Source organism: Brassica oleracea, chromosome C6 (genome assembly GCF_000695525.1).
Source record: "Brassica oleracea var. oleracea cultivar TO1000 chromosome C6, BOL, whole genome shotgun sequence".
Lineage (NCBI taxonomy): Eukaryota > Viridiplantae > Streptophyta > Magnoliopsida > Brassicales > Brassicaceae > Brassica > Brassica oleracea.
Window position 1 is genome coordinate 30,392,027 of NC_027753.1, and position 22,988 is coordinate 30,415,014.

The 22,988-nt window shown below is 33.6% G+C and overlaps 5 protein-coding genes and 1 long non-coding RNA gene across 7 annotated transcripts; 2 read left to right on the forward strand and 4 right to left on the reverse strand.

The window, feature by feature from the left end:
• Positions 1 to 251: 251 nt before the first annotated feature.
• LOC106298305 (probable carboxylesterase 6) lies at positions 252 to 1,525 on the reverse strand. Its single transcript, XM_013734407.1, has one exon. It carries the CDS (start codon positions 1,390 to 1,392, stop codon positions 403 to 405), a length of 990 nt encoding a protein of 329 aa, XP_013589861.1. The 5' UTR covers positions 1,393 to 1,525; the 3' UTR covers positions 252 to 402.
• Positions 1,526 to 5,098: 3,573 nt separating this feature from the next.
• LOC106297975 (30S ribosomal protein 3-1, chloroplastic-like) lies at positions 5,099 to 6,212 on the forward strand. The gene is made up of 3 exons (XM_013734091.1): positions 5,099 to 5,196; positions 5,611 to 5,755; positions 5,831 to 6,212. Exons 1-3 carry the CDS (start codon positions 5,099 to 5,101, stop codon positions 6,107 to 6,109), a joined length of 522 nt encoding a protein of 173 aa, XP_013589545.1. The 3' UTR covers positions 6,110 to 6,212.
• Positions 6,167 to 7,253, reverse strand: LOC106300163. Its single transcript, XM_013736256.1, has 3 exons — positions 6,695 to 7,253; positions 6,525 to 6,606; positions 6,167 to 6,423 (listed from the first exon to the last, which is right to left on the reverse strand). The coding sequence occupies exons 1-3, from the start codon at positions 6,806 to 6,808 to the stop codon at positions 6,248 to 6,250; spliced, it is 372 nt and encodes a 123-aa protein (XP_013591710.1). The 5' UTR covers positions 6,809 to 7,253; the 3' UTR covers positions 6,167 to 6,247.
• Positions 7,254 to 7,662: 409 nt separating this feature from the next.
• Positions 7,663 to 10,576, reverse strand: LOC106300162. 2 transcript variants are annotated; one of them, XM_013736255.1, is made up of 5 exons: positions 10,250 to 10,482; positions 9,907 to 9,962; positions 9,721 to 9,803; positions 9,523 to 9,645; positions 7,663 to 9,432 (listed from the first exon to the last, which is right to left on the reverse strand). In XM_013736255.1, the coding sequence occupies exons 3-5, from the start codon at positions 9,763 to 9,765 to the stop codon at positions 8,014 to 8,016; spliced, it is 1,587 nt and encodes a 528-aa protein (XP_013591709.1). In that variant the 5' UTR covers positions 9,766 to 9,803; positions 9,907 to 9,962; positions 10,250 to 10,482; the 3' UTR covers positions 7,663 to 8,013. The 2 variants fall into 2 exon arrangements, with proteins under 2 accessions (XP_013591709.1, XP_013591708.1); XM_013736254.1 differs by lacking the exon at positions 9,907 to 9,962 and having other exon boundaries at positions 10,250 to 10,576.
• Positions 10,577 to 17,241: 6,665 nt separating this feature from the next.
• Positions 17,242 to 22,750, reverse strand: LOC106300881 (protein NRT1/ PTR FAMILY 3.1-like). The gene is made up of 5 exons (XM_013737138.1): positions 22,557 to 22,750; positions 22,245 to 22,462; positions 21,811 to 22,046; positions 19,400 to 19,723; positions 17,242 to 18,159 (listed from the first exon to the last, which is right to left on the reverse strand). The coding sequence occupies exons 1-5, from the start codon at positions 22,657 to 22,659 to the stop codon at positions 17,250 to 17,252; spliced, it is 1,791 nt and encodes a 596-aa protein (XP_013592592.1). The 5' UTR covers positions 22,660 to 22,750; the 3' UTR covers positions 17,242 to 17,249.
• On the forward strand, positions 19,730 to 21,590 carry LOC106300882. The gene is made up of 2 exons (XR_001262106.1): positions 19,730 to 20,237; positions 20,643 to 21,590. It is a non-coding gene; the product is annotated as an uncharacterized LOC106300882 (long non-coding RNA).
• Positions 22,751 to 22,988: the final 238 nt, after the last annotated feature.

The window sequence follows — 22,988 nt, forward strand, 5'->3', positions numbered from 1 at the left end:
AATAGACATTAATATTAAAAATATACTATGTATGTTAATATCATTTAAATTTAATTACATATCCTATCAAAAATTTTAAAAAAATTGGATTAATAAAATTAATTTATACGTTCGCACCAATTTAATTATATATGTAATAGTTACTGACTTTAAATTATTCAATATTTATTTATTATTTCATAATATGTAAGAACATATAATACATAAAATAATTTATATATATAATGTTTATTCTGCGCAAGGCGTGGATCTTAATCTAGTCTCTTAATAATCGGAAAACCGAAACTCATATATATTAATCCTAAAACATACACCTGCTTTGAACATTATAGTATTTATGATACTAACATATAAAAGCCAGCATTGAAAAGAAAGAAAAAGGGTTATACAAACACAACTAATTTAAAGGGGATCATAGTGGTGAATGAAAGAGTCGATGTGGCACAACATCTCATCAGTTGTGGTCTGAGCAAGCTGAGACTTACCCAGAATGTGAAACGCGTGACCAACGCCTTTATACACCACGCGCTTGATCACTTCCTCATTACCATCGCACATCTCCATCTCTCTATCCATCAGCACATCCATCTCCGCCACGCACACCAGCGTCCTCACCACCATCTTCTTCGCCGGTTTACAATACGGATGCTCCCTGTTTTCGCCACGTGGCAAAGCCAGCCTCCACCACGCGTCGGACGCCGCCAGTGTAAGTATGGAGCTCTTAGTATTGTTCTCCACGCCCCTCTCACTCTCGGTACGCGCCTCCCCGCCGAAGAAAGGCTGAATCAGGATGGTTCCTACTATCCTCAATGGCTTTAGATCATCCGCTTCTGTTGCTAATCTTGCGGCGACATGGTGAGCGATGTTGCCTCCGGCGCTGTCTCCGACCAAGAATATTCTGCTCAAGTCACATAGTTTGGCCCACAAGCTATTGCTTCTTCTTTTTTTGAGCCAGTAAATAACATTGACGCCATCTTCGTAAGCTGCCGGGAGAGGGTTCTCGGGGGCTAAACGGTAATTTACAGACATGACCATGCAACGCGAGCTAGCGGACAATCTGGCCAAGAACTCGTGGTAACACGACCAAGAAGCGGAGCCGACGCAGAAACCTCCACCGTGGAAGTAGACTAGCAAAGGAAGCTTAGAGTTGGTATCTACCGGGACATAGAGACGTGCCCATACGTTGGTCAACTTGTCTATGTAAATATCGGAGCAAGCTACACCGAGCTCCAGGGGTAGTGAGGGACCCACACACGGCACGAGTTGAGATCGTTCCACGTGGCCGTCTTTGTAAACTTTAATTAGGCCTTCCACTTCGTCTACGACCGGTCCATGAATGTTTGTGTTATAAGGGTCAATGGTCATCACATGGGTCAATGTGGTTGCTCCCATTTTCTCTGATTTTAGGTGTTTTCTGCTGATTTATGACACAAAGAGAGATTTTAATAGATGGTTGTAAGAGAGATATGGATCTTTTATTAAAAAAATTGGAGATTGATGTGTTTGGGAGGTTTCTTACATAGGAGGAGGATATATATAATGGAGGGTGATGGAGACGGGTGAGGTTGGAAATATTTCCACTTTACTTTTTCCATTAAAATAATAACAATAATTGGTTTCCTTTGCTAGTTATTTATTGTTAACTTTTTCCATTCTCAACTTTTCATTCATGCGATTATGCGAATCAACTCGAAGAAACCAAAAAAAAAAAAACTTAAGAACAAAATGAATTGAAGCGAATACCCATTTTGGGTTTATCTATATCTATTAATCATATGAATTAATGAATTTACAATCTCTTAGATCTGTATTTATAATAGCCTCAAATTTTGATTTTCTTTTACTTTTATGAAAACATCTTTACTCTAAAAATAATTTTCATTTTTACTAGATTTAAAACACTTCCAGAATTAACAAAACTAAATTTTGTTGGCTACTCTCTTTATCATTTATGATTACCTATCTCTTTGTAGATACTGAAGTTAATGTCTAGGAGCAGATATACCACGTGGTTTTTTTGAATATGATAATCTGACCGTTAAACAACCAAAAATACAATAACTTGCCAATTGGAGGAATTGGTCTTCAGCGAGAATGAGTCGTACCTATATAAAAATGAATTATCTCTGGTTTTTTCATTTTAAACTAAATTCAGAATCGTCACTGCTGATAAAATAGAAACGTGTGAATAGACTTAGGCTTCGAATGTTTATAACCGCTCTGCCCCGCACCGCAGTCAACAGTAACAAAAATCTTTACATATATCATATATCTATATGTTTTTATAACTGTTAAAACCGCACTGCAGTTGAACCGCTTGTCCCGCACCGTTCTCACTATTCGGAACCTTAAAAGGGTTGTTCTTATCCAATGGGTGAGGGAGGGCAATGTTCAACTTCAACGTGACTATTGCTTTGTAGGCTAGTCGATGGACTATAGTGATATGTTTTTTAATTCCGTTTAACAAATGTGTTGTAGTTTCTATATAATAATAATTGGAAATATGAAAAGGTGGTACGTGGACATCAAATACTGTGGTGGTGGGGAGTGGGGAATAGTCTTCCATCTTTCAACGGCAAAGAGTCAGAAGAAGTATGGGATTGGTTGAATGGTTTTGTCAAAATGCACTTAGAAAAAGATACATTGTCCACTCTTGTTCTTCATTGTTCATGCACCAATCTTTTCATTTAAAAAATAATTTATTAAGTACGTGAGAAAACATTTCAACATGGTGTGTATAATTATGATAGTTTCAGTCGCTCAGCTAGCTTTTTTTTTTTTTGTATATATTGGGTGTCAAATCTCTATGCTGAAATTAGTGGCATAATGATTAAACGAGAGATTTGTCCCCCAAAAAAATGACTAAACGAGAGATTTCTTCTTGATGTAACTATAAGCAAAATATGGTATAAAAACAAGTTAATAATGTTGTTTGTTAAAATTATTACGAAAAGTTGATTTAAGTATGGGTCGGGAAAGTTGATTGGTGAAGTTTGTGTTAGCCAATAAAAGAATGGGCAAGTAGGCGGAGAGCTTAAGTGGGATATATAATGTAGTGTATTATAAGAAGTTGATAGTGTTGACAAAAGTGGGACAAAACCCATTTCCATGTTTGGGAATTTTGATTTCTTGGCACGTAACACCTTTATAATTACTTCTGGTGTGCTCCACATACACCCACACTACACACATACAATTTATTACACCAGAGTTTCAAGCTATAATTTGTTACATACCGTAATGGTTGATTATGAAACGCAGTTATCAGTCTACATTGGTAGGAATCAAATACTTTAAAATAAAATTTTGCAAATACAAATTTCACCGAAATGACAATCTATTTCGTACCTGGCCTTACAATTACCAAACTTCAAAATGTTCTTCCATAAGTAAAGAATATGGATATTTAAATTACAATGTACATTGTGGTTGGTTTAAAAAAAAAATGTACATTGTGTTTTTTTCATAAGAATATTGAGATTTTATAATCCTTAAACTTCATATATTTGAAATCCTTTAACAAAGAAAAAAACTGCATATATTTGAGAAATGAATCTTCAATCTAACTTGGTTTGAATTGAAGTTAGGTTTGTTGTCAGTGTTTATGTATTTTAGAAAGAAAAAAAAAAAAAATTCACATGTTGGCTTCTTTTGCTTTCTAAGAGACTCCTTACAAGCGAATAATAAGGAACCTACACAACATGGACACACACGCAGAGAATATTAACTAATCCAATCAATACTCAACACACAATATGACTATATGAGTGTCAATTATGAGAGAGTACAAATTACGTCACAATAACCAAATACTCCAGCTGTTTTTTAAAGATGATGTTCTACGATTTTCACACTTATTAAGAAACTATATTAAAACTTAGTTATTAATGCATAGTTTTTTGCAACTTTATATTTCTTATATTCTTAAACCAATAGGATTAAAAAAAATGTAATTAATATTTTTGAAACACACAATTTTTCATTATTAGTTAATAAAATATACTTTGAAAACATGAAAAATATATCTTTTGGAAACAAAATATTTCTCTAGAACATCCATCTTTAAAAAACAGAGAGAAGAGAGAGTAAACAACATAGTTTATTATTCATGCAAGTGTCTCAAATCTCCGTGCAACAATAAATGAGCCCTGGAGTAAATAAATAAGTGGAACTGAGCTGAAAATAAAACATAATAAAAATTTGAGAAGCGAATAATAAGGAACCTACACAATAAATGTAGAGAGAGAAAAAGAAAACCATAATAAATGTTTTTCCCGTTTTTCTCTTGTAAAAGTTAGAGTAAAACTTAAAGTATATTTTTCTCTTGTATACAGTAAATAACTGAAATGGTGTAAAACATTTATCACCTGATTGGTAAATGTGTAGCTGAAACTAGAGTAAATTTAATTTTAGAGTAAATATTTATTCTATTAGTGAAATACAGTCAAACTCTTCATTTTTAACGCTTCACGTTATCTTTTTTTCAGCTCATCGTTCAACACACATTCAACTTACAATGGTTTTGTTTAATAAAATTTAACACTCTAATTTACTAATTAATAATTATTTTTCTATATCCAAATTAAATAAACTTAGTCTCTATTTATAGAAAATTTTAAATGATAAATTTTCGTATAAAATATAAAAATAAAGTATTTAATTTATAATGTGAATATTGGTTTTAAATAATTAAGAGGATATGAAAATATCAAAAATCTTTAGAAAGTGACATGTGTCGTCACTGAACTCCAATTTCTTCTTGTTCAACATATTGAATCTTTTCAACATCAAGTAATCCACATCATTAAATTTTATTTTTCAATAGTGATTCAACAGTTAAATCTTTTATTCAACACCTTCATCGTATATGGTCTAAAAGAAAAAAAAAATCAAGTTTTGAGATAATAAGATTGTAATTTATTCATTACCATAATAATATACAAATCATAAATGAGTATTTGTCTCAATACTTTTTTGTTCTTGAGATTTCTTATTGTTTTTCAAGTTGATTTATGTTCCTTCACAATAACTAATCGTTAATACAGAAAAACCAATCTAATTGTCGTAAAAAACCAATCTAATTAATTGAACCTGGACAATGGAGGCTGAAGCCATGGAGGAACCGCAGAGGCAGGTGCAGCCACTCGTGCCTGTTGTTCCATGTTCCAATGCCACCCCTACGGACAAGGCGCGTTTGTGTTGAAGCTGCCTATACTCTTGAAAAAGAGTGCACGGCTCGCAGCAAAATTGGACGCATTGAAATATATATATTCCGACAAATAGAAAGTTTTTGTCTTTCAACCAAAAATCGGTCCAAACATTTTCATCTTCATGGGCTTTAACAGAGTTTTGTTAACTCTTAAACAAAATACTGAGCCAAGTCAACAAAGCCCATATAATGTCATATCAATAGTCAACTACTTTGGAGTTCCAGTGCAACCATATCTTCTTCCTTATCCATTCCAATAAAATCTCTATTGATCTCTCAAGAAACAAGAAAAAAAATGATGTCATCAATGGCACTCCACTCATCTGCTTCCCTCTGCTCTTCTTTCATCTCTCAACATCCAAAACTCTCCATCAAAGCTTCTCCATTGTTCCATAACCAAGCCACAAAACCCATCTCTCTAATAAACCGGAAGATTGTGGCTCTTGCAGCTCAAGATTGTGGCTCTTGCAGCTCTTGTTGGTTCACTACCTAAAACACAAGAACAACTCAGATATATTTGAAACAGAACACACACAACCAAAACAGGTAAACAACAACAACAACACACTCTTCTTTTATGTGTTCTGTTTCAAATATATCTGAGTTGTTCTTGTGTTTTAGGTAGTGAACCAACAAGAGGAGAAAGCAAGAGTGGTTCTCAAGTTTGTGTGGATGGAAAAGAACGTAGGATTAGGATTGGACCAGCATGTCCCTGGACATGGCACAATCCCACTAAGTCCTTACTTCTCCTGGCCAAGAAAAGATGCGTGGGAAGAGCTTAAGTCCACTCTTGAAGCTAAGCCATGGATCTCTCAGAAGAAGATGATCATTCTCCTTAACCAAGCCACTGACATCATCAACCTCTGGCAACAAAGTGGCGGCAACTTAACTTCCCAATAATCTTCTTGTCCTTTGTCTATGATATTTTGCTATTGAGAGTTATTTGTTACAATCATATCTAAACAATATCCATCACATTAGACATTAAAATATTGAAAATGTTTTTATTGCAAAGAAGATAATAAAAGCAAAAAAAAACTAAGCTAAGCGACATTGAGTTGTTTTCCTGGAAGAATGAAACATCCTACGCTTGAAGATGGAGATTTTGCAGAGAAGAGCTTCACCATATGACTTGGAGACTCTCCGGTCACCGGAGTATGTACATGTCAACGTCACTTTCTTCTCCAACACACTCACCAATATTGAATATGTTTCTGCTTCCCAAAGAAACAGAGAAAACAAGAAACAATCTGCTGTGAGATAAAGAACTAATAGTGGTCTTCATCATCTGGAGAAGTAAAACTATAGTTCTCACCGATCATCCTTGACATTATGTCAGCGATCTTCTCTTGGCAGTCACTACATCTGATGTCTGCTGATAAAACAATCTCCTGTATCTAATAACAGACAAGATCATAACTCAAAACAAAAACTACGAGTTGAATCATTCTAAGAGATGAGTGTTTTAAGAGAGTAGCTACGGACAAGAGGCATGGATAAGGATGCGACAGAAGCTAGACTGCTTTCACTTGTTATTGAAAGCTTGCTTCTTGGTGATGCTCCAAGCTCTTGCTCAACGATTTCAGACAGAGAAGCCATAACAGTGTCTCCTTGTACCAGGAAATATAAATAGAACAGGAATCAAGAATCCTACAAGTTGTCGCTATCAGGAAAAAGGATGAGCTAGCAAATCTTCTTAAGTGGATGACAGAAGAAGCCTATCTTTTTACTTTTGCTTCACTCTGTGGAGAAAATCAAGTTTAGAGAGACAAGAGATGTTAACACACAAGACAGACATATACAAATTATGCTTTGGATCCTTGACTTAATTGTAACATATTTTAGAGTGAGAAAGTCAAGACGTTTTGGCTCTTCCTTTACTTTTCCTCTGCATAGTTTGAAAAAGATGCTTCACTCACAAAAATGCAACCCCACCAAGAACATTCAAGTAGCTCTTTATCTTTCTTTCATTACCCCACTTCGGTATATCCCAATCACAGATAAGCACAAAAGGGATATTAGGTACAAAGTTAAAAAGGGGTTTAAGATAAAAACTCTCACCATTTATCATAACAAGGGGTTTATTATTATAAGCACTCTTACAGTCTTGCACAGACTGTAAAAAATCTCAAAACTGAATCAATGAACCGTTCTCATAATGGTTCCAGTTTCCACAAAGCATCAGTTGTTACCAGCTATAATTTACAACTTGTAACCAAAGAGTATTGGTCCCGTTTTGGATGCTGTAGAAGACAAAACAATTAAGGGGACATGGACAATGACAGAAGTAATTTACGTACCAATCATGTGTCCTGCAACTTTGAAGAAATCAAAACAAATGCCTCAAAATTCAAATAAACGACATTACCACATGAGCCGCCTCAAATCAGCTCTAAAACAATTCACAGCTAAGAAGAGAATATGTATATAACATGGACACTGAAGTTGAACTCAAGGTTTTAAAAAAAAGATGTTTTATTTGATGATACATATGTTACATGAAAAGAAAGATCAATTCTAAAAATACACTGTTTAGTGTCTAAAACCCTAGTGAGGTAATGTGCTATTATTACCTACTCTCTACTGCATCCAAAAACTTGCTGCCTGTATTGAAGCGCTCTATGTCTACTGTTACACATACGTACACAAGACAAATTTCGATGCCATGATGAGCTTAACCTATACTTCCCCAACCGCGATCTTGTGTCACAATAATCTAAAACCCAAAATTTTCATCAAGCAGATGCACATTAGGTAATATGTACCTCACAAGACAAGACACTCTCCAATCCCCAAGCTGATCATCATCTTGACATCAACAGGCCAGCCAAATGCTGCCCAACCGAAGAGCCAAATACAGAATCTCCCATGAACTTGCCGTTCTCACAACCCAATGATTTTTCACATGAGAAACCATCAGTTAAGCTAGGATCATGCGGCCAGCAACTGACAATGCGATTGCGCTTCCTTGGGCCAACAACTGACGAGCTAAACAGAGAATCTCCCAAGGAACTGGTTCTTTTCCGCTTGTTCGACGCTGTCCACTTCAAGTCAGAAACCAAGACGTGTTTTAGAAGATCTGGAACTGGTTTCTTAGTAGCTACTGGAAGAGATACGGTTAGTTTAGCTTCATCCTTTAGTGACATAACGAAATCATCAACACCAACTTCACATAGCTTCTCCTCAGGTTTCACCTCGACCTCATTCTTCATCATCGAGGATAGGACGGAACTAACGACATCAGATCTTGGTTTCATCTGAACCCACTCATCTGCCGACCATTCCAAAGATTGTCTGAGATCACTACGATGGAAGGTAGATATTTTCTCTTCCCCTGGTAGGTAAACTTCAACTTTCTCTTCTGAAAGTTTCTCCACCACGATGCCTTCCCACCATCCATCACACCACCGCACGTCCACAGGCATACCAACATCGACAGCCCACACATCGCTTTCATTGCTCGGCCTCAGATTCGGACGCACTACTTTCCGTCCTGGGATTCTAAGACCCAGATGATCACTAGCAGCAACCCGAGACGCCAAAATCCACTCCTCTAGCTTCTTTGAGTCATCATCTGCATCCATAATGTCTTGGTACTGGACCTTAACCTTATCCTTGTGCTTCTTTACTACCAATGCAATCAACCAACAACCTCTGATGCCACTATCTTGGGAAAGAACTTCAACAAGTGAACCCTTTTTAATGAGATGGGACGAACCATCTTCTGCACCTTTACACATAGAAGTATCAGAAGTCTCCAAGTCAACCAGAGAAGCTCCTGCTACTGGGTCAGTGCCAAGTGGCTGGACACCTTCACCTGACTTTAGAATGGAAACATTCAAGTATCTAAGCACTTCTTGTCTCCAGTAACCTTGTAACTGTGTAATGTCATAAGGCTCTATGCCATCATCTCCGTATAACTTCTGGCAGAAGAAAGGTGCTCGCTGAAATTGCATCGGCACCTTGAGAAGTTCCTCGTAATGCTGAGGGCTGAGGACAGAAGCCAATCCATCTATGCACTCGATTTTGATGTCTTGAAGACAATGAGAAAAGAAAATCTCTCTGTCGTTAGCATCGTCGGCCAAAACAATACCAACTTCATCAGCTTTGTGAAACCACCGTACCACGACCATCTTGTTGCCTTTGGAGTCCTCGTAAAGGTCTTCCAAATATGCAATGAGTCTCTTGTGTTGCTCCGCTAGAACATACACAAAATCATTCACCTGTGATGAGTTTGTGGAAAAGGATTAGTTTTACATAGAAAATGACACCAACTGAACTTCAGTGGAAAAACATTAAAATGAAGAACTCACCGAGACTCTGACACCATTCCGGGAGAAAGATGGATAATGCTTACGACGTTTCCTGCAAGTCCAGGAAGAACCCATCCACGAGAAGTTTATGGTCGGATGAATAAGCTCCTGAGGCTTACCATTCTGAAAAGAAACAAAACAGAAACAAATAAATATTTCATTTTCTAACAAGAACTGAAAGTTAATTAAACACAGTACCATAAAAGTGGCAATATTGAATCCCCCAGCAGCTTGTTCAGTCATAGTAGTAGCTGGTACATCTGCTACATGAGGTATTTCACCTAAGAAATCAAAAGAAAACCACAAAAATGATTAGCCATATTTCAACAAATGTTATCTCTAGATACAAAACTGAAAATCAATTTGTGCAGACATGCTCAGTACCAAAAGGTGGGAGAGCTGATCTGTCTGCACCAAATTTAAGTAATTAATAGAGTTAGCTGCAAAAGACGCAACGAGAGAAGGTAAGATCTCTAACACAAAGAACAATATTAACACTAACATAAAACAAATAAGTACCTATACAAGACTTTGAATATAAACTCCTAGCAGACAATTATAAGAGCACGACAAGACTTCTATCACATATCCGACAGAACATGAAACAGAAAAAAAAAACTCTCTTTTGAGCTTCAAGATCCGAACTTTATCTCGTTTCAGGAGAAACCCAATAAAACAACAACAAAAGGGCACATAAAAAAACACGAAATGGATTAAAGAAAATCACCGGAAACAATGGTATCGAGCCAACCCTTGACGTCTTCCAAAGAGCTAAGCTTCTTCAAAACAGAGCGGTTCCTTTTCAACGCGTATCTAAAGGACATGCGTTTAGAAGCTCTCCTCAGCCTCCCAACAACAGCCAGATCCGCACACCCGTCTCTCCTCTCTAGGTAATAATGAACCTCCGTCTTCCCTTTCGCGTTCTTCACATTCAGCTCGTTCCACCCGCAATACGACGGCGTTTCAGACGACCACGCCATGATATCTCCCACACAGACAAGATGAAGAAGAAGAAGGGCGGAATTTGAATTGATTATAAAAAAAAAAAGCTAGGGTTTTCGATTTGGGGATAAGTTTAAGGGTAGTGATTGGCTCCACGTTGAGCGTAGATTGTTAATTACGTTAGTACCCTCTGAGGTTAGAGTTGAATTACGAGTGTGCCCTTGAGAGGGGATTTCTTACGGGCTTTCTCGTTCATCTGTGAGGGCCCCCCCCCCTCCCCCCTCCCCCCTTTCGATTTTTTTATAACTGTAAAGGACAAAAGACAAGTTGTGTGCGTTGAAGCGCGTGATTTTCGGATTCTTGTATTTTTTTAAAAAAAAAGGAGGAAGGAGACTCACTCTTTCTAGTTGACAGCTGTGTACACGTCTTTATAAATTATTTTTAAAAGATAATTTCAATATTTCTGTTTGCATTTATTTTTATTTATAACTTTGTTATTTTTATTTTGATAGAGTTTCGAAGAATAAAAACGATAAGACTTTTAAGAATAAAAATGCGATATTCAATTTTTAGGGTCTCACGGATAACAATCATATATGAACGTTAGGAATACATAAGAATAAATCATCTATCTAAACTATTAAAATTGAAGTACAAATAGTATTTACGCCTAACTTTTGCTAAATAATTACATTTGACTGCCACTGGCCGTAAAAATCTATTCTTTTAAAATTTTTCTAAATCACCGTAAACAAATTGACGTCCCTTATCCTAAAATAACTTGTAACTAAACCGGCTGTATTATGTGATATATTTACCATTTTGTATTTCATATGTGTATTACGTTTAAAACCGGCACACTCCATTATTAATACTTCCAATTTAATTTAATTCATACTCTAAGGACATAGTTTTGAAACCGATTCAATCCATGATAAACATATTATTTAATTGTAGTAAGATTCTAAAAACATTGTGTTGCACCGTGCACCGAACCTGAATTTGTATTGGTCTGTTTCTTCTTCCCTACAGAATGACCACTTCAACTTTATCTCTCGACCTCCGAATGGTATACACTATACAATTTAAAATTTCCAATTATTAAACTAAACCGGGATTGGATAAAAGAAACTGAATCGGCCATACCAAATAATTTTGGTATTAAATTTATAAATGTCCTTCGAATATGGTATATTCAGAGTATCTGCTAAAAATATACGTAGATTTTGAAAATAAACCGTTTTCGTCAACCTAAGATCACGCTATTACTCAATATCACACCAAAAACCACACATATACTAACTTTAAGATCGATCTTCCAAAATCACGTAATATCTAACTTATTATCTTTCCTAACTCTCAACTTTATTCCAAGATTTATCCTTTAGTTCAAAAAATTTAGGTATACTTGATAGACATCCTAATAATCAATTTTTTTGGCCCATCTATAAATAAGAGAAATTCATTACAAGCTATAGAAATAAACAACAACAACGCAAGATTATTTTTCTTTAACAAATTTATTTTAATAGAAATTAATTCTAAATATGTTTATATATTTTATGTATTTATAAATTTATTGTTTTTGTTTTTAACGGATGCTAAGATTTTGGAATTGGAAAAAATTATGACTCATCCCTATATTATTTTAGTTAGGAAATTTAAATTTATATCAGAATATTTTATTAATTTTTAATTTTAATTATAACTACAAAGATTAATTTTCAATCTAAATTTATGTTTAAATATTACTAATACATAATTTAATATAAAAAAAAATCTAAAACATAAAATAAATATCCGCCCGACCGTCCGGGTCAAGATCTAGTATTCTATTAAAACAGCAGTGTGACCCATTGATAACAAGTTATGTCCAATTGATTTTTTTTTTATAACTGTATCTACTTTAATTAAATCAATAACACGTTCTCTTTGTATAATAAACAGTTACGTTTTCTTCCAACACGAAGAAGGAGTTTTTGTCGGTTTATGATTTTAAAATTGGGCCATGGGCTTCGATTTTGTTTTTAAAATCAACTGATTTGTTCCATTTGGTTTGATTGCAAGGAGCCATATAAATTTATAACTTATAAAGGTTAAAACTAATTCTCGACATTAAAAAGACATTTTTGTTACCATATATTTTTGTTTTTTTTTTGTTATTGGGTGTTTAAATAAAAATATAAACCCTTATATATGGCAACAAATGTGTGATACTAAAAAAGCCTTATACAATTGGTCATGTACCATAAAAATATAAACCCTTATAAAGGTTAAAACTAATTCTCGACATTAAAAAGACATTTTTGTTACCATATATTTTTGTTTTTTTTTTGTTATTGGGTGTTTAAATAAAAATATAAACCCTTATATATGGCAACAAATGTGTGATACGAAAAAAGCCTTATACAATTGGTCATGTACCATAAAAATATAAACCCTTATAAAGGTTAAAACTAATTCTCGACATTAAAAAGACATTTTTGTTACCAATTATTTTTGTTTTTTTTGTTATTGGGTGTTTAAATAAAAATTATTTTTTGATTTTAACCTTTTATTTGATTAATATAACACATTATTTTATATAATTATGTATAGCGTTACATTATTGACATAATATAATAATTACTAGATATTGACCCGCCCTCGAGAGGGCGGGTATATTTTTTGTTTTTAAATTTTTTACCTAATTTAATTTATATGTTTGTGTGTTTGTATAATCATATTTTTGTATGATATGAATTTAATAGAACAGATAAATTTTGTAAATATATTAGATAAATCAAGTTTAATAAGTATATAATTGTGTATTTTTGGTACCATATATGTATTTTTTGTAATCATATTTGTGTTTTTATTTGTGATCATATTTTGCGTTTTTTTTAAAATGCGTTTTAAAAAAAAATTGATTAGTAAAGTATTTTGATAATTGTATTAAATTCGCTGACAAAAAAAAAGAGTTGTACTAAATTTATTATATTGTTAAACTATACACCATAGCCTTTTAACTCATTAATATGATACTTAATTTTCAAACAGTATTTTTGTAAACATAACAAACCCTTTATATAGTTTTGTTTAGTAATCTATACTATTATTTGAGAAGTGATTTTGCTTAGTTATCTCTTCTCCAAAGATTTTAGGTAATTTTGATTATTTGTCATTGTTTATTGTTTATTTGTCTTATTTTCCACAATTTTATTGTTTATTTGTATTATTTTTCAAAATTTTAAGAAATTTACTTATTCTTTATGTTTTAATATTTTTTTATTTGTCATGCTCTCCACAGTTTAAATTATATATATATATATATTTCATATTCTTAGTAATTTTAATTCATAATTTTATTTATTTATAATAAATAATTCTATGTGAGATTTTGCTTACTTGCCATATTTTCCATAATTTCAGGTAATTTCGATTATTTGTCATTTTTTACTGCTTATGTATCTTATTTACCATAATTTTAGGTAATTTACTTATTTGTTATGTTTTGATAATTTTAACTTTGCTTCTTTATTATGCTTTTCATATTTAAATTAACTCATTTATTTGTCACATTTTTAATAATTATATTTGATAAATTTATTTATTTGACATATATAATTTTAGGTGATAATTTTTTTTTTTAATTTATCATGTTCTCTATGATTTTAAGATATTTTGATTATATTTTATGTTTTATTATTTTGAAAAACTTAAATGTCATATTTCATGATTTAGGTTGATTAATTATATATACTATTATTTGAGAAGTAATTTTGCTTAGTTGTCATCTTCTCCATAATTTTAGGTAATTTTGATTATTTGTCATTTTTTATTGTTTATTTGTATTATTTTTCAAAATTTTAAGAAATTTACTTATTCTTTATGTTTTAATATTTTTTTATTTGTCATGCTCTCCACAGTTTAAATTATTTTACGGGATTAAAGAGTTAGATGACCAAATTTCGAAATTGATTTTAGAATAATTGATTTGATTCCTGGAATGTTCTTGTTTTATTGGATAAATAATTAAAAAAATAGATATGCTCCATATTATTAAGATACAATCGATTATTAACTATGGTATTAAGGTTGCATATTATTAGCAATCGATAATATGGTGTTAAAGTCCAGAAAAATATATTAGTTGCTAATTTAACTGATAGTAAATAATGGTCCCGATTAGTAGGAAAAAAAATTGTAAGAAAAGGAAATTAGATATAAATAGAGGTTCCCTATATTATCGCTGTGATTATGATGTGGGGGTTACTTTAGTTTGTTAGCCGTGTGAAGGATAAACTAAAGCTATTAAGGAATAGTGGTTACGTTGGAAAATTATATAAATGGGTGGTTATGCTCGAAAATGATATTGGATGCATGTATTGTTGCCATTAATTGTTGGATCCAACTTTTATCAATAGGTCACACAGGTGTTTTAATAGAATAGATTCCTCATAATTATAATAAAATTTGATATATTTTTTTCAAAAATTATTATCACACTACAACAGCATAGCTTACATCTCCGCCAAAAAATTAGATTTATTCGACTAGACATTTTTCTTTCACATTTTAAATATTTTACACAGACATTAAGTTTATCAATTAACAAAGCATTTGATGTTAAAAATAGGATTTAATAGGGTTTAAGTGAAATTTTAATGGAAATAAATATTCATATAAATGAAACTCATTTAGTATAACGGGTTTTAAATAGGTTATTCGATTAAAAAATATTTATTAAATGTAATTTTACTTAAAGTTAGTGAAGGTCTTATTAAAACTAAAATTTTCAAAAATAACTAAAACAAAAAATATACTCGCCCTTTCAAGGGCGGGTCAAAATCTAGTATAGAAATAAAACTCTAGGAATGACTAAAACGTTTATTCCTTATCATATTTTTTAAGGAACATATTATCGTATATTTCTACGCAGTAAAAAAATGATAAAAAAAAAACTATTCTTTATAAATGACAAAAAAATTTAGGAACATTTAAAAATACATTATTTCTCGTCATTCTTTGGTCACCCTTTATGCCCTTATAGAAAATTCAAAATATCGAAATGATTATGAAACTCAATTTAACATTCTTTCAAAAAAAAAATTGAAACTCAATCGAACCAACAAATAGAAGATATGTTTGGAGAGAACATGATATTTTTACAGGTTAAACATGGTTTTACATCCTAGGCGGCTCCACTGATGGACATTGTGAGGACCATAAACATCTAAAGAAGTTTATTGCTTTTACATACATAATGTAAAGTCTTGATTTGGACGATGAAATACATGAAAGTCATATATTTTACGGAAATGGTATTGCGACAAACTATTTTTAACTAGTAAAAAAAGTGTTTATACCTACAACATGATAGACTTTCATTTCTAGTGGATGAATTTCGACAATGTAAGAAGTTCTTCTCTAACTTTAATATTGAACATATTCCAAAAACAACAAAAATGAGAGAAAATCTTGCACGTGAATCTTAAATTTTATGTTTAGCTATGGTTTATGTTGATTTTACCCGACCGATTTGATTTGCTAAATCGTTGTCTTTTTACTTTTTGGAAGTAGTTTATTTTTTGTTGGCAAAAAGAATAAAAGAGTTCAAAACTTTAAATATGAAATATAACATAAGAACACTTTATTCAATGTTCTGAATTTACTTTTTAATTATTTTATAATAATTAAAAAATTATTACGGCCAAAATTTTAATTTTATATATCGGCAAATACTTCTACAGAATAATGGTTAATTATATTTACACCAAACAATGGCAATTTGTTATTTTCATTCTATATACAATCAAAGAGCAAAATAATGTGTTTTATAGGTGTTTCTTGCATGATAGAAAACTATGGTTTATTCAAAAAAATAAAAAAATCCAACCAACTTAGTTAGTCTTTCCACCATTTGGTAGCTGTTGCTCTTCTACATCATCAGAGAAGTTCTCTCTAGCGTTGACTGTGCTTAGACAGTTTAACGACGATTTTGAATTAGACAATTTAAACGAAATGGTCATTGTTGGACAACAGTAAGAAGAATTTGCCAGTGTTGGATACTTATCATACATGAAATGTAAGATGGATTAATGTCCATTATTTTATTTTTTGACAGCAAAACATTTACAGACTCATGTTGACTCTGTAAACCAGATCGGTAACTCCGCATCCATGTGAACGACAAATGACGATTAATGTCCTTTAAGACAACTCCAATCATAATATTAAATTTGGTGTTGAAATAACACCAAATCTAGTATTTTGGTGTTCTACTTTATTTTAATCTCCAACTATATTACTAAATTTTAGATTAAAATCTAGTGTTTGGTGTTCTATTTAATTCTCTCGATCAAGTCACGGCTATCTATCTGATTTGTATTTTACAATTCAAGTTGATTCAACAGTAGCTTAAGAAAAGCTAATTCGGAACAGAATCGATAAAAACAAATGAAAAACAAATATTTAAAATGTCTTAATATTGTAATATTATGATAAAAGGTTTAGAAGTTTGTTTGCTATTTTTCGGTATGCAAACACCTAATTTTTATTTTAGTTCAAAAATGCTACTTTAGAAACACTAATAATGTGTTATCGGTTATGTTTTCTTCGGTTAGTTTCTGGTACTAAGAAAAAACCATTATTTTATTAATTTATATTTATTATTTTTATGATGTAATATATTTTAAACCAGGTAAAATAAAACAAACTGTTAAAAATAATAATGGCCAAAGTCATTCTTTCAGTTTTTATTATTTTTATAAATATTAAAATTGATTTTATTATATACCCAAGGCTCATGCATCAACTAAGTTCTTTTTGGATAATTGTAACTCACCACTAACGGGACTATTGACTTCCTTGCTATGATGCACCTGAACCGGCTTGTATGTGTAAATCTTGGTGCACCAAAGATAATACACAAAATTAATAGCTTGTAACAAAGTGATTAACCAGTAAAAATACTCAAGTCTCCCATGGTTTAAATTTTTATCTGGCAACCAATTTCTTCCATCCGGTTTAGCACTGAATGCATGAACCAAAGTCACAAGTAAAGTACTCGCATAGTTTCCGATCGAAATTGACATCCAGAAAAGTGCCATCGCCGTGCTCCTCATACTCTCCGGCGCTTGGTCATAGAAAAACTCCAAACTTCCTATTGACATGAAAGCTTCAGCAATTCCGTGGAGGCTATACTGAGGAATCAACCACATAAATGAGATCGGAATCACCGTGTGTGGTTTATCCAAAAGCCCATGCTCTAATGCGACTTGTTTTCGTTTGATCTCAACAAACCCGGCAACGAGGGTTGCAATGAATGAGATAATGAATCCAATTCCCATTCTGTGGAGGAACGTGATGCCTCGCTCGAGACCAGTGAAGTTTCTGGCAATTTTTACAAAGATGCGATCGTAGAAGACAATTGTGCAGAGCATCGCAACAGTTGTGAAGACAGACATTGAACCGGCTGGAATTTGGAATGATTTGGTTAGATGTCGGTTCATAGTTTTAGCTTGTTGAAGAGAGAAGGTTCCTTGTTGAGCATATGCTGTGAATAGGAGGATCCCAGAGGCTCCAATTGGACCCATCCGGATCACTGATTTGAGTTCTTCAACTCGGTGGACTGTGCTTAATCTCCATAGGTTAGGGATTTGACCCGACTTCAAATTGTCTTCCTCGGTCTTTATCGCCGCTTTGTCCAAGAAACTATAAATATAAAAGCATAAATGTTAGTAGGCTTATGACAAATGCAATGATTTGAATTAATTTTTGAAGAAATTATCAGAACCAGAATTTGTGTGAACTTTAATAATTAAAATTAAGTAAAATTAAAAAATATTATATGAATTATTTTAAGTATTTTTGTTTTTTGTTAATTGCTATCTATTATCATGGATTTGCATATTTTTTTTTATTTTTTTGTCAAGAATCACTGTTTCAAAATAATATATATATTTTCTGAGAAAATCCTGAAACTTTTTTACGTAGAAATAAATATTTCATGTTAAATTAGTTCTTTTTGTGCTGTTAATAATGATTTTATTTACATTTTTTGTTATATGTATCATATATTTCTATCAGGTTGTATATTAGTATTACATATGTATTATTTAGAAAGCGAAACAATATGCTAATTCCCCATCCTCAAAATTTTACTTGATTTTTGTTTCAAATGTTTCATGATCTTTGTTTAATACATCGATTTATTTATGTCTTGATTTATAAGTTTTTACGATTCTGGATAATGTTGTTTCAAATTACTTTTCCGCCATTTTTATGATTTTCAATTTGAATTTTACTGGTTTTCTTTTATATGAGAAAATAAAATACTTTTTACGTTTTTCGACACAGGTCTCAAGAATTTTATGAATATATATGAAATTTTTTAACTTTAATTTTTTGAGTAAAATTATGAAAATTACATTTCAGTAACAATAAAATTTAATAAGGTTGTAAAATGAATAATAACTAAAATTTTAATATAAATCTTTAAAATCTTTAAATTGGCAATAATAGATTTTACAAAAAAAATTACAAATCATTAAAAATTTAATCTCAAAATTTTCAAAATTTATTAGAATATATGTACTAGTAACATGAATACTCAATCTTGAAATATATATTTGTATTTCAATAGTTTAAACTTTATATTTCAAAGGAATCATAGTATACTTTTTCTTGTTCTTGACACAAATTAAATTAGTAAATCAACTATGACGATAGTCAAAACTCAAAAGGCCTATAATAAGTTAGCACTATTAAAAAACATCGTACTATTTGTATAGTAAAAATATTTTGCCACTTATCTCTAATATAATCAAATTATTCGACTATATGTTAGTCCTTCCGAAATCACCATGGTATGTATCGTAGTGCACGAAGCCTTAATTACCAGAAGTTTCGATATGAATTTGAAGAAGAAGAGTCCCCAATAGATTTTTATTACCTCATGTGTTTGGTATGTGTGAGTATACCGTCTACGGAGATAGCAGCATCAATCTCATCGTTGAAATAGAGAAGAGTATGATCAGAAACCATACTCAGTTTCCTTTTGTGAAACGCTGCAACTGCTACTTGGATCAAGCGGGTAAACGGACTACCCGATGGATGCAAGTGACGATAAAGCCTGAAACCGCCCACAAAAGCAATAACAGACAGGAACATAGCCAGTGTTGGGATTCCCAAACCTACACCCCACCCAACGTTATCTTGGATGTACACAAGAACCGTCACCGCCACTAAAACCGCTGCACCCATGATAAAGTAGAACCTAATAATTTGATTACATCAACAAATTTTCATTATTTCTGGTTATAGCAACAACAACGATAGTTAGAAGAAAATTACTAGCTAGATAATATTTAAAACATGGGTTTCTAGTTCCATCAAACACATGATCATAGTTTGTTTGTTTTTGCTAACAATAGTTTATTTGGCAAAAAAAACACACAGGATCATAGTTCATAAATTCGCTTTACACAATTATTACTTTAGTTTAATCGATCTACCAAACTTTAATAGTTGTATAATAGTTTATTTTCATTTACAAAACTATAAGAAAGTTGTTCCTTATTGAGCTTCCATCAAAACATTTGCACGTCCTTGAAAAGCTTTAACCTACACAGAAAGACTTAAATCCAAATAGCTAATACTTGCTATTTAAGTACAAAACAGGAACTTTCCTCTCTCTAAAACTCTTTCCACAAGAAAACCAGATATCGTTTTTTGTCCGGTGGCCGGTGGCCCTCTCACCGCCGGTCACCCCCTTGTTTCTTCTTGCGCAGGTTCCCGCCTCACACGCTCCACTCTCTTCTCCAAGTAGATCCGATATGCGTTTTGCTCTATATCTCCACCGGTGTTGACCTCTGGCGGACCTAAAATTGAACACACGGGTGTCTGTGTTTCCTCTGGAGCAAAAGCGAGGTATCTTCTTTGGTCTAAGGTGGAGGGTTCCGGACAGGGTACGTTCTACGGCGGGTGAAGACAGATCTGTATAAATCTGGTTCTCGGAGCCGACGGAGACAGTCTGGGAGCGTCGCTGCCTCCTCCTTGTTCCCGCTCGTCCTGCTCTTCTCCGCTGTCGTTTGTTTACTTTCCGGTTAGTTCAGAGTTTCTCATCTCCTTCTGAGAAAGGCGGTTTCAGAGGCAGCCGCCGAGGACCTCTGTTTTTAGAGTTTCTTCTTGCGCAGGTTCCCGCCTCACACGCTCCACTCTCTTCTCCAAGTAGATCCGATATGCGTTTTGCTCTATATCTCCACCGGTGTTGACCTCTGGCGGACCTAAAATTGAACACACGGGTGTCTGTGTTTCCTCTGGAGCAAAAGCGAGGTATCTTCTTTGGTCTAAGGTGGAGGGTTCCGGACAGGGTACGTTCTACGGCGGGTGAAGACAGATCTGTATAAATCTGGTTCTCGGAGCCGACGGAGACAGTCTGGGAGCGTCGCTGCCTCCTCCTTGTTCCCGCTCGTCCTGCTCTTCTCCGCTGTCGTTTGTTTACTTTCCGGTTAGTTCAGAGTTTCTCATCTCCTTCTGAGAAAGGCGGTTTCAGAGGCAGCCGCCGAGGACCTCTGTTTTTAGATCCGGTTCTTCAAGCGCTCGCAGGAAGGTTGTGAGGAGTGTGTCCTGCCTCTTTGTCGATTGGAAAGCATTTATCTCTCCGACGCTGTGGCCGGTGTAAGGAGTTTAAACCACCGCCTGCAGTCCACGAGTCTCGTTTCTTCACCGCTTGCTTTTCCATTAGTCGGATTGGATCAACAGCCGCATCTTCTACAATCTTCTGGTTTGTTCGGAGTGGACCCTTGACGGAATGATAGCCGGGGCCGGGACGCCTAACCGCCTCCGCCTGTCACGTCCTCTGATTCCTTTCGGGATCTCATCCGCTCCTGAACTTTTCCTAGACCTCTAATCTTTTTTGCAGGTTTCCCGCTTTAAAGTGTCCTCTGGGTCTTCGAGTGCCAATCTCCATGTTTAGTCTTAGTCTTCATAGATTAAGCCTAACTATGTATCTAAGGATCTTTTTTTATCTTTTGGGGGGGGGGGGATCTTTAGGTAACCTTTGCTAGTTCTAGCAGATTTAGATCCAAGCTTTTGTATCTCAAAGCCATTTCTATGAAATGAATTCACATTTTGTCAAAAAACAAAAAAAACCCTGCATTTTTAACTTAATAGCAGCATTAGAAAGTCATGTATATAGTTTTTAGGGTACAGACAAATCTTTAATACTAAAAATATTTCAATGTTGTATAATCTATAAGACCAATTAAACAAATAATAAAAACCACTATGCAATCTCTATGAAAGGACTCGGAATTGTTGATATACATATGCAATAGAAAAGGTGTGAATAATATAAATTACCAGTTGAAGTAGTTCCAGGGTTTGGTGGTTTGCTCTGGATCCGACTCGTCGAACTGATCCGCACCAAACGCAACAACGCAGGGTCGGATCCCACCTGACCCGATAACTCCAAGAAGAAGAGCTATATACAGAACACTCAACTGTGCTGTGTCTGCTACTACACAAACTTCTTCTCCTTTACATGGTGGTGGCCTTAGCGTCGGTATTATTGCCGATATCGTAAGCAATGTCATCCCCTGTACGTTTTTATTCGGTTTACAACTTCTCGTTAGAATACTATGATAAAGAAAATGAAAATTTGACTAAGACACCGTCGAGAAGAACTCAACTTTGGTTTATTCCGAGTTTCCTATGGTTTAAGTATAATTTTGCTGATAAAAGTTCTTTATTTTATTTTATTTTGTCACTGAAAAATTCTTTATGTATAAACATACGATTTGGTAGATAATGGAAGCGAAAGTGATGGTCCAGAAGCGGCCAGCGAAGGAGTCGGCGATAAAGGCACCGACGAGAGGAGTGAGACTCGAAGTTCCAGCGAAGTTAGTGAGAGTGTTGGCTGCTTTGGTTAACGGAAGATGAAGCTGTGTTGTTAGATAGCTTATCATGTTTGAGTGAAATCCAACCACCGCCATTTTCTCACACATCTCGTTAGCTGATAATCCATATCAAATATTAGTTATAATTAGCTTCATATTTTTTACACAAAACCTAAATAATAATCGTATAGAATGTTTCTAGTCTCATACCGAAGATGAAGGGCATGGTAATTAACCCTCCCTTTCTTCGACTTGGCTTCCCATGATGTTGTTTTTCTTCTTCACTGATCTTGTTCTTGCTCTGCTCTTCCATGTTTGTTGAATATTTGCTTGTAATGATTAGTTATGTTTATTGTTTGTTATAACTTGTGAGTGTTGAAAATGGCAATATTTATAGGCTTTTTAGTGTATATATTAGTGGGTTATAAGATAAACTTTGAAATGATCCTCCACTCCTTTACCAACTCAAGCACTATGATCATCTACTCATCAAGCATTATGATCATCTACTCATCAAGCACTATGATCACCCACTCATTTACCAAATCAAGCACCATCTTTGATATTTTATGTATTGTTGCTCACTATAAATACCATCACTCATCTCACTCTTTTGTACACCATTACATCTTCTTCTTCTTC

Excerpts from the sequence above, each read along its gene's own strand:
- LOC106298305 (XM_013734407.1), bottom strand. The coding sequence starts at position 1,392 with ATGGGAGCAACCACATTGACCCATGTGATGACCATTGACCCTTATAAC.
- LOC106297975 (XM_013734091.1), top strand. The coding sequence starts at position 5,099 with ATGGAGGCTGAAGCCATGGAGGAACCGCAGAGGCAGGTGCAGCCACTC. Across the intron at positions 5,197-5,610 it reads CCTACGGACAAGGCGCGTTT|CCACAAAACCCATCTCTCTA; the intron begins GTGTTGAAGCTG and ends TCCATAACCAAG. Across the intron at positions 5,756-5,830 it reads AACACACACAACCAAAACAG|GTAGTGAACCAACAAGAGGA; the intron begins GTAAACAACAAC and ends CTTGTGTTTTAG.
- LOC106300163 (XM_013736256.1), bottom strand. The coding sequence starts at position 6,808 with ATGGCTTCTCTGTCTGAAATCGTTGAGCAAGAGCTTGGAGCATCACCA. Across the intron at positions 6,607-6,694 it reads CATCCTTATCCATGCCTCTT|ATACAGGAGATTGTTTTATC; the intron begins GTCCGTAGCTAC and ends GTCTGTTATTAG. Across the intron at positions 6,424-6,524 it reads CATAATGTCAAGGATGATCG|AAACATATTCAATATTGGTG; the intron begins GTGAGAACTATA and ends TTTGGGAAGCAG.
- LOC106300162 (XM_013736254.1), bottom strand. The coding sequence starts at position 10,502 with ATGGCGTGGTCGTCTGAAACGCCGTCGTATTGCGGGTGGAACGAGCTG. Across the intron at positions 9,804-10,249 it reads GCTCGATACCATTGTTTCCG|GTGAAATACCTCATGTAGCA; the intron begins GTGATTTTCTTT and ends TTGATTTCTTAG. Across the intron at positions 9,433-9,522 it reads GGAATGGTGTCAGAGTCTCG|GTGAATGATTTTGTGTATGT; the intron begins GTGAGTTCTTCA and ends AACTCATCACAG.
- LOC106300881 (XM_013737138.1), bottom strand. The coding sequence starts at position 22,659 with ATGGAAGAGCAGAGCAAGAACAAGATCAGTGAAGAAGAAAAACAACAT. Across the intron at positions 22,463-22,556 it reads TACCATGCCCTTCATCTTCG|CTAACGAGATGTGTGAGAAA; the intron begins GTATGAGACTAG and ends ATGGATTATCAG. Across the intron at positions 19,724-21,810 it reads CCCTGGAACTACTTCAACTG|GTTCTACTTTATCATGGGTG; the intron begins GTAATTTATATT and ends TCAAATTATTAG.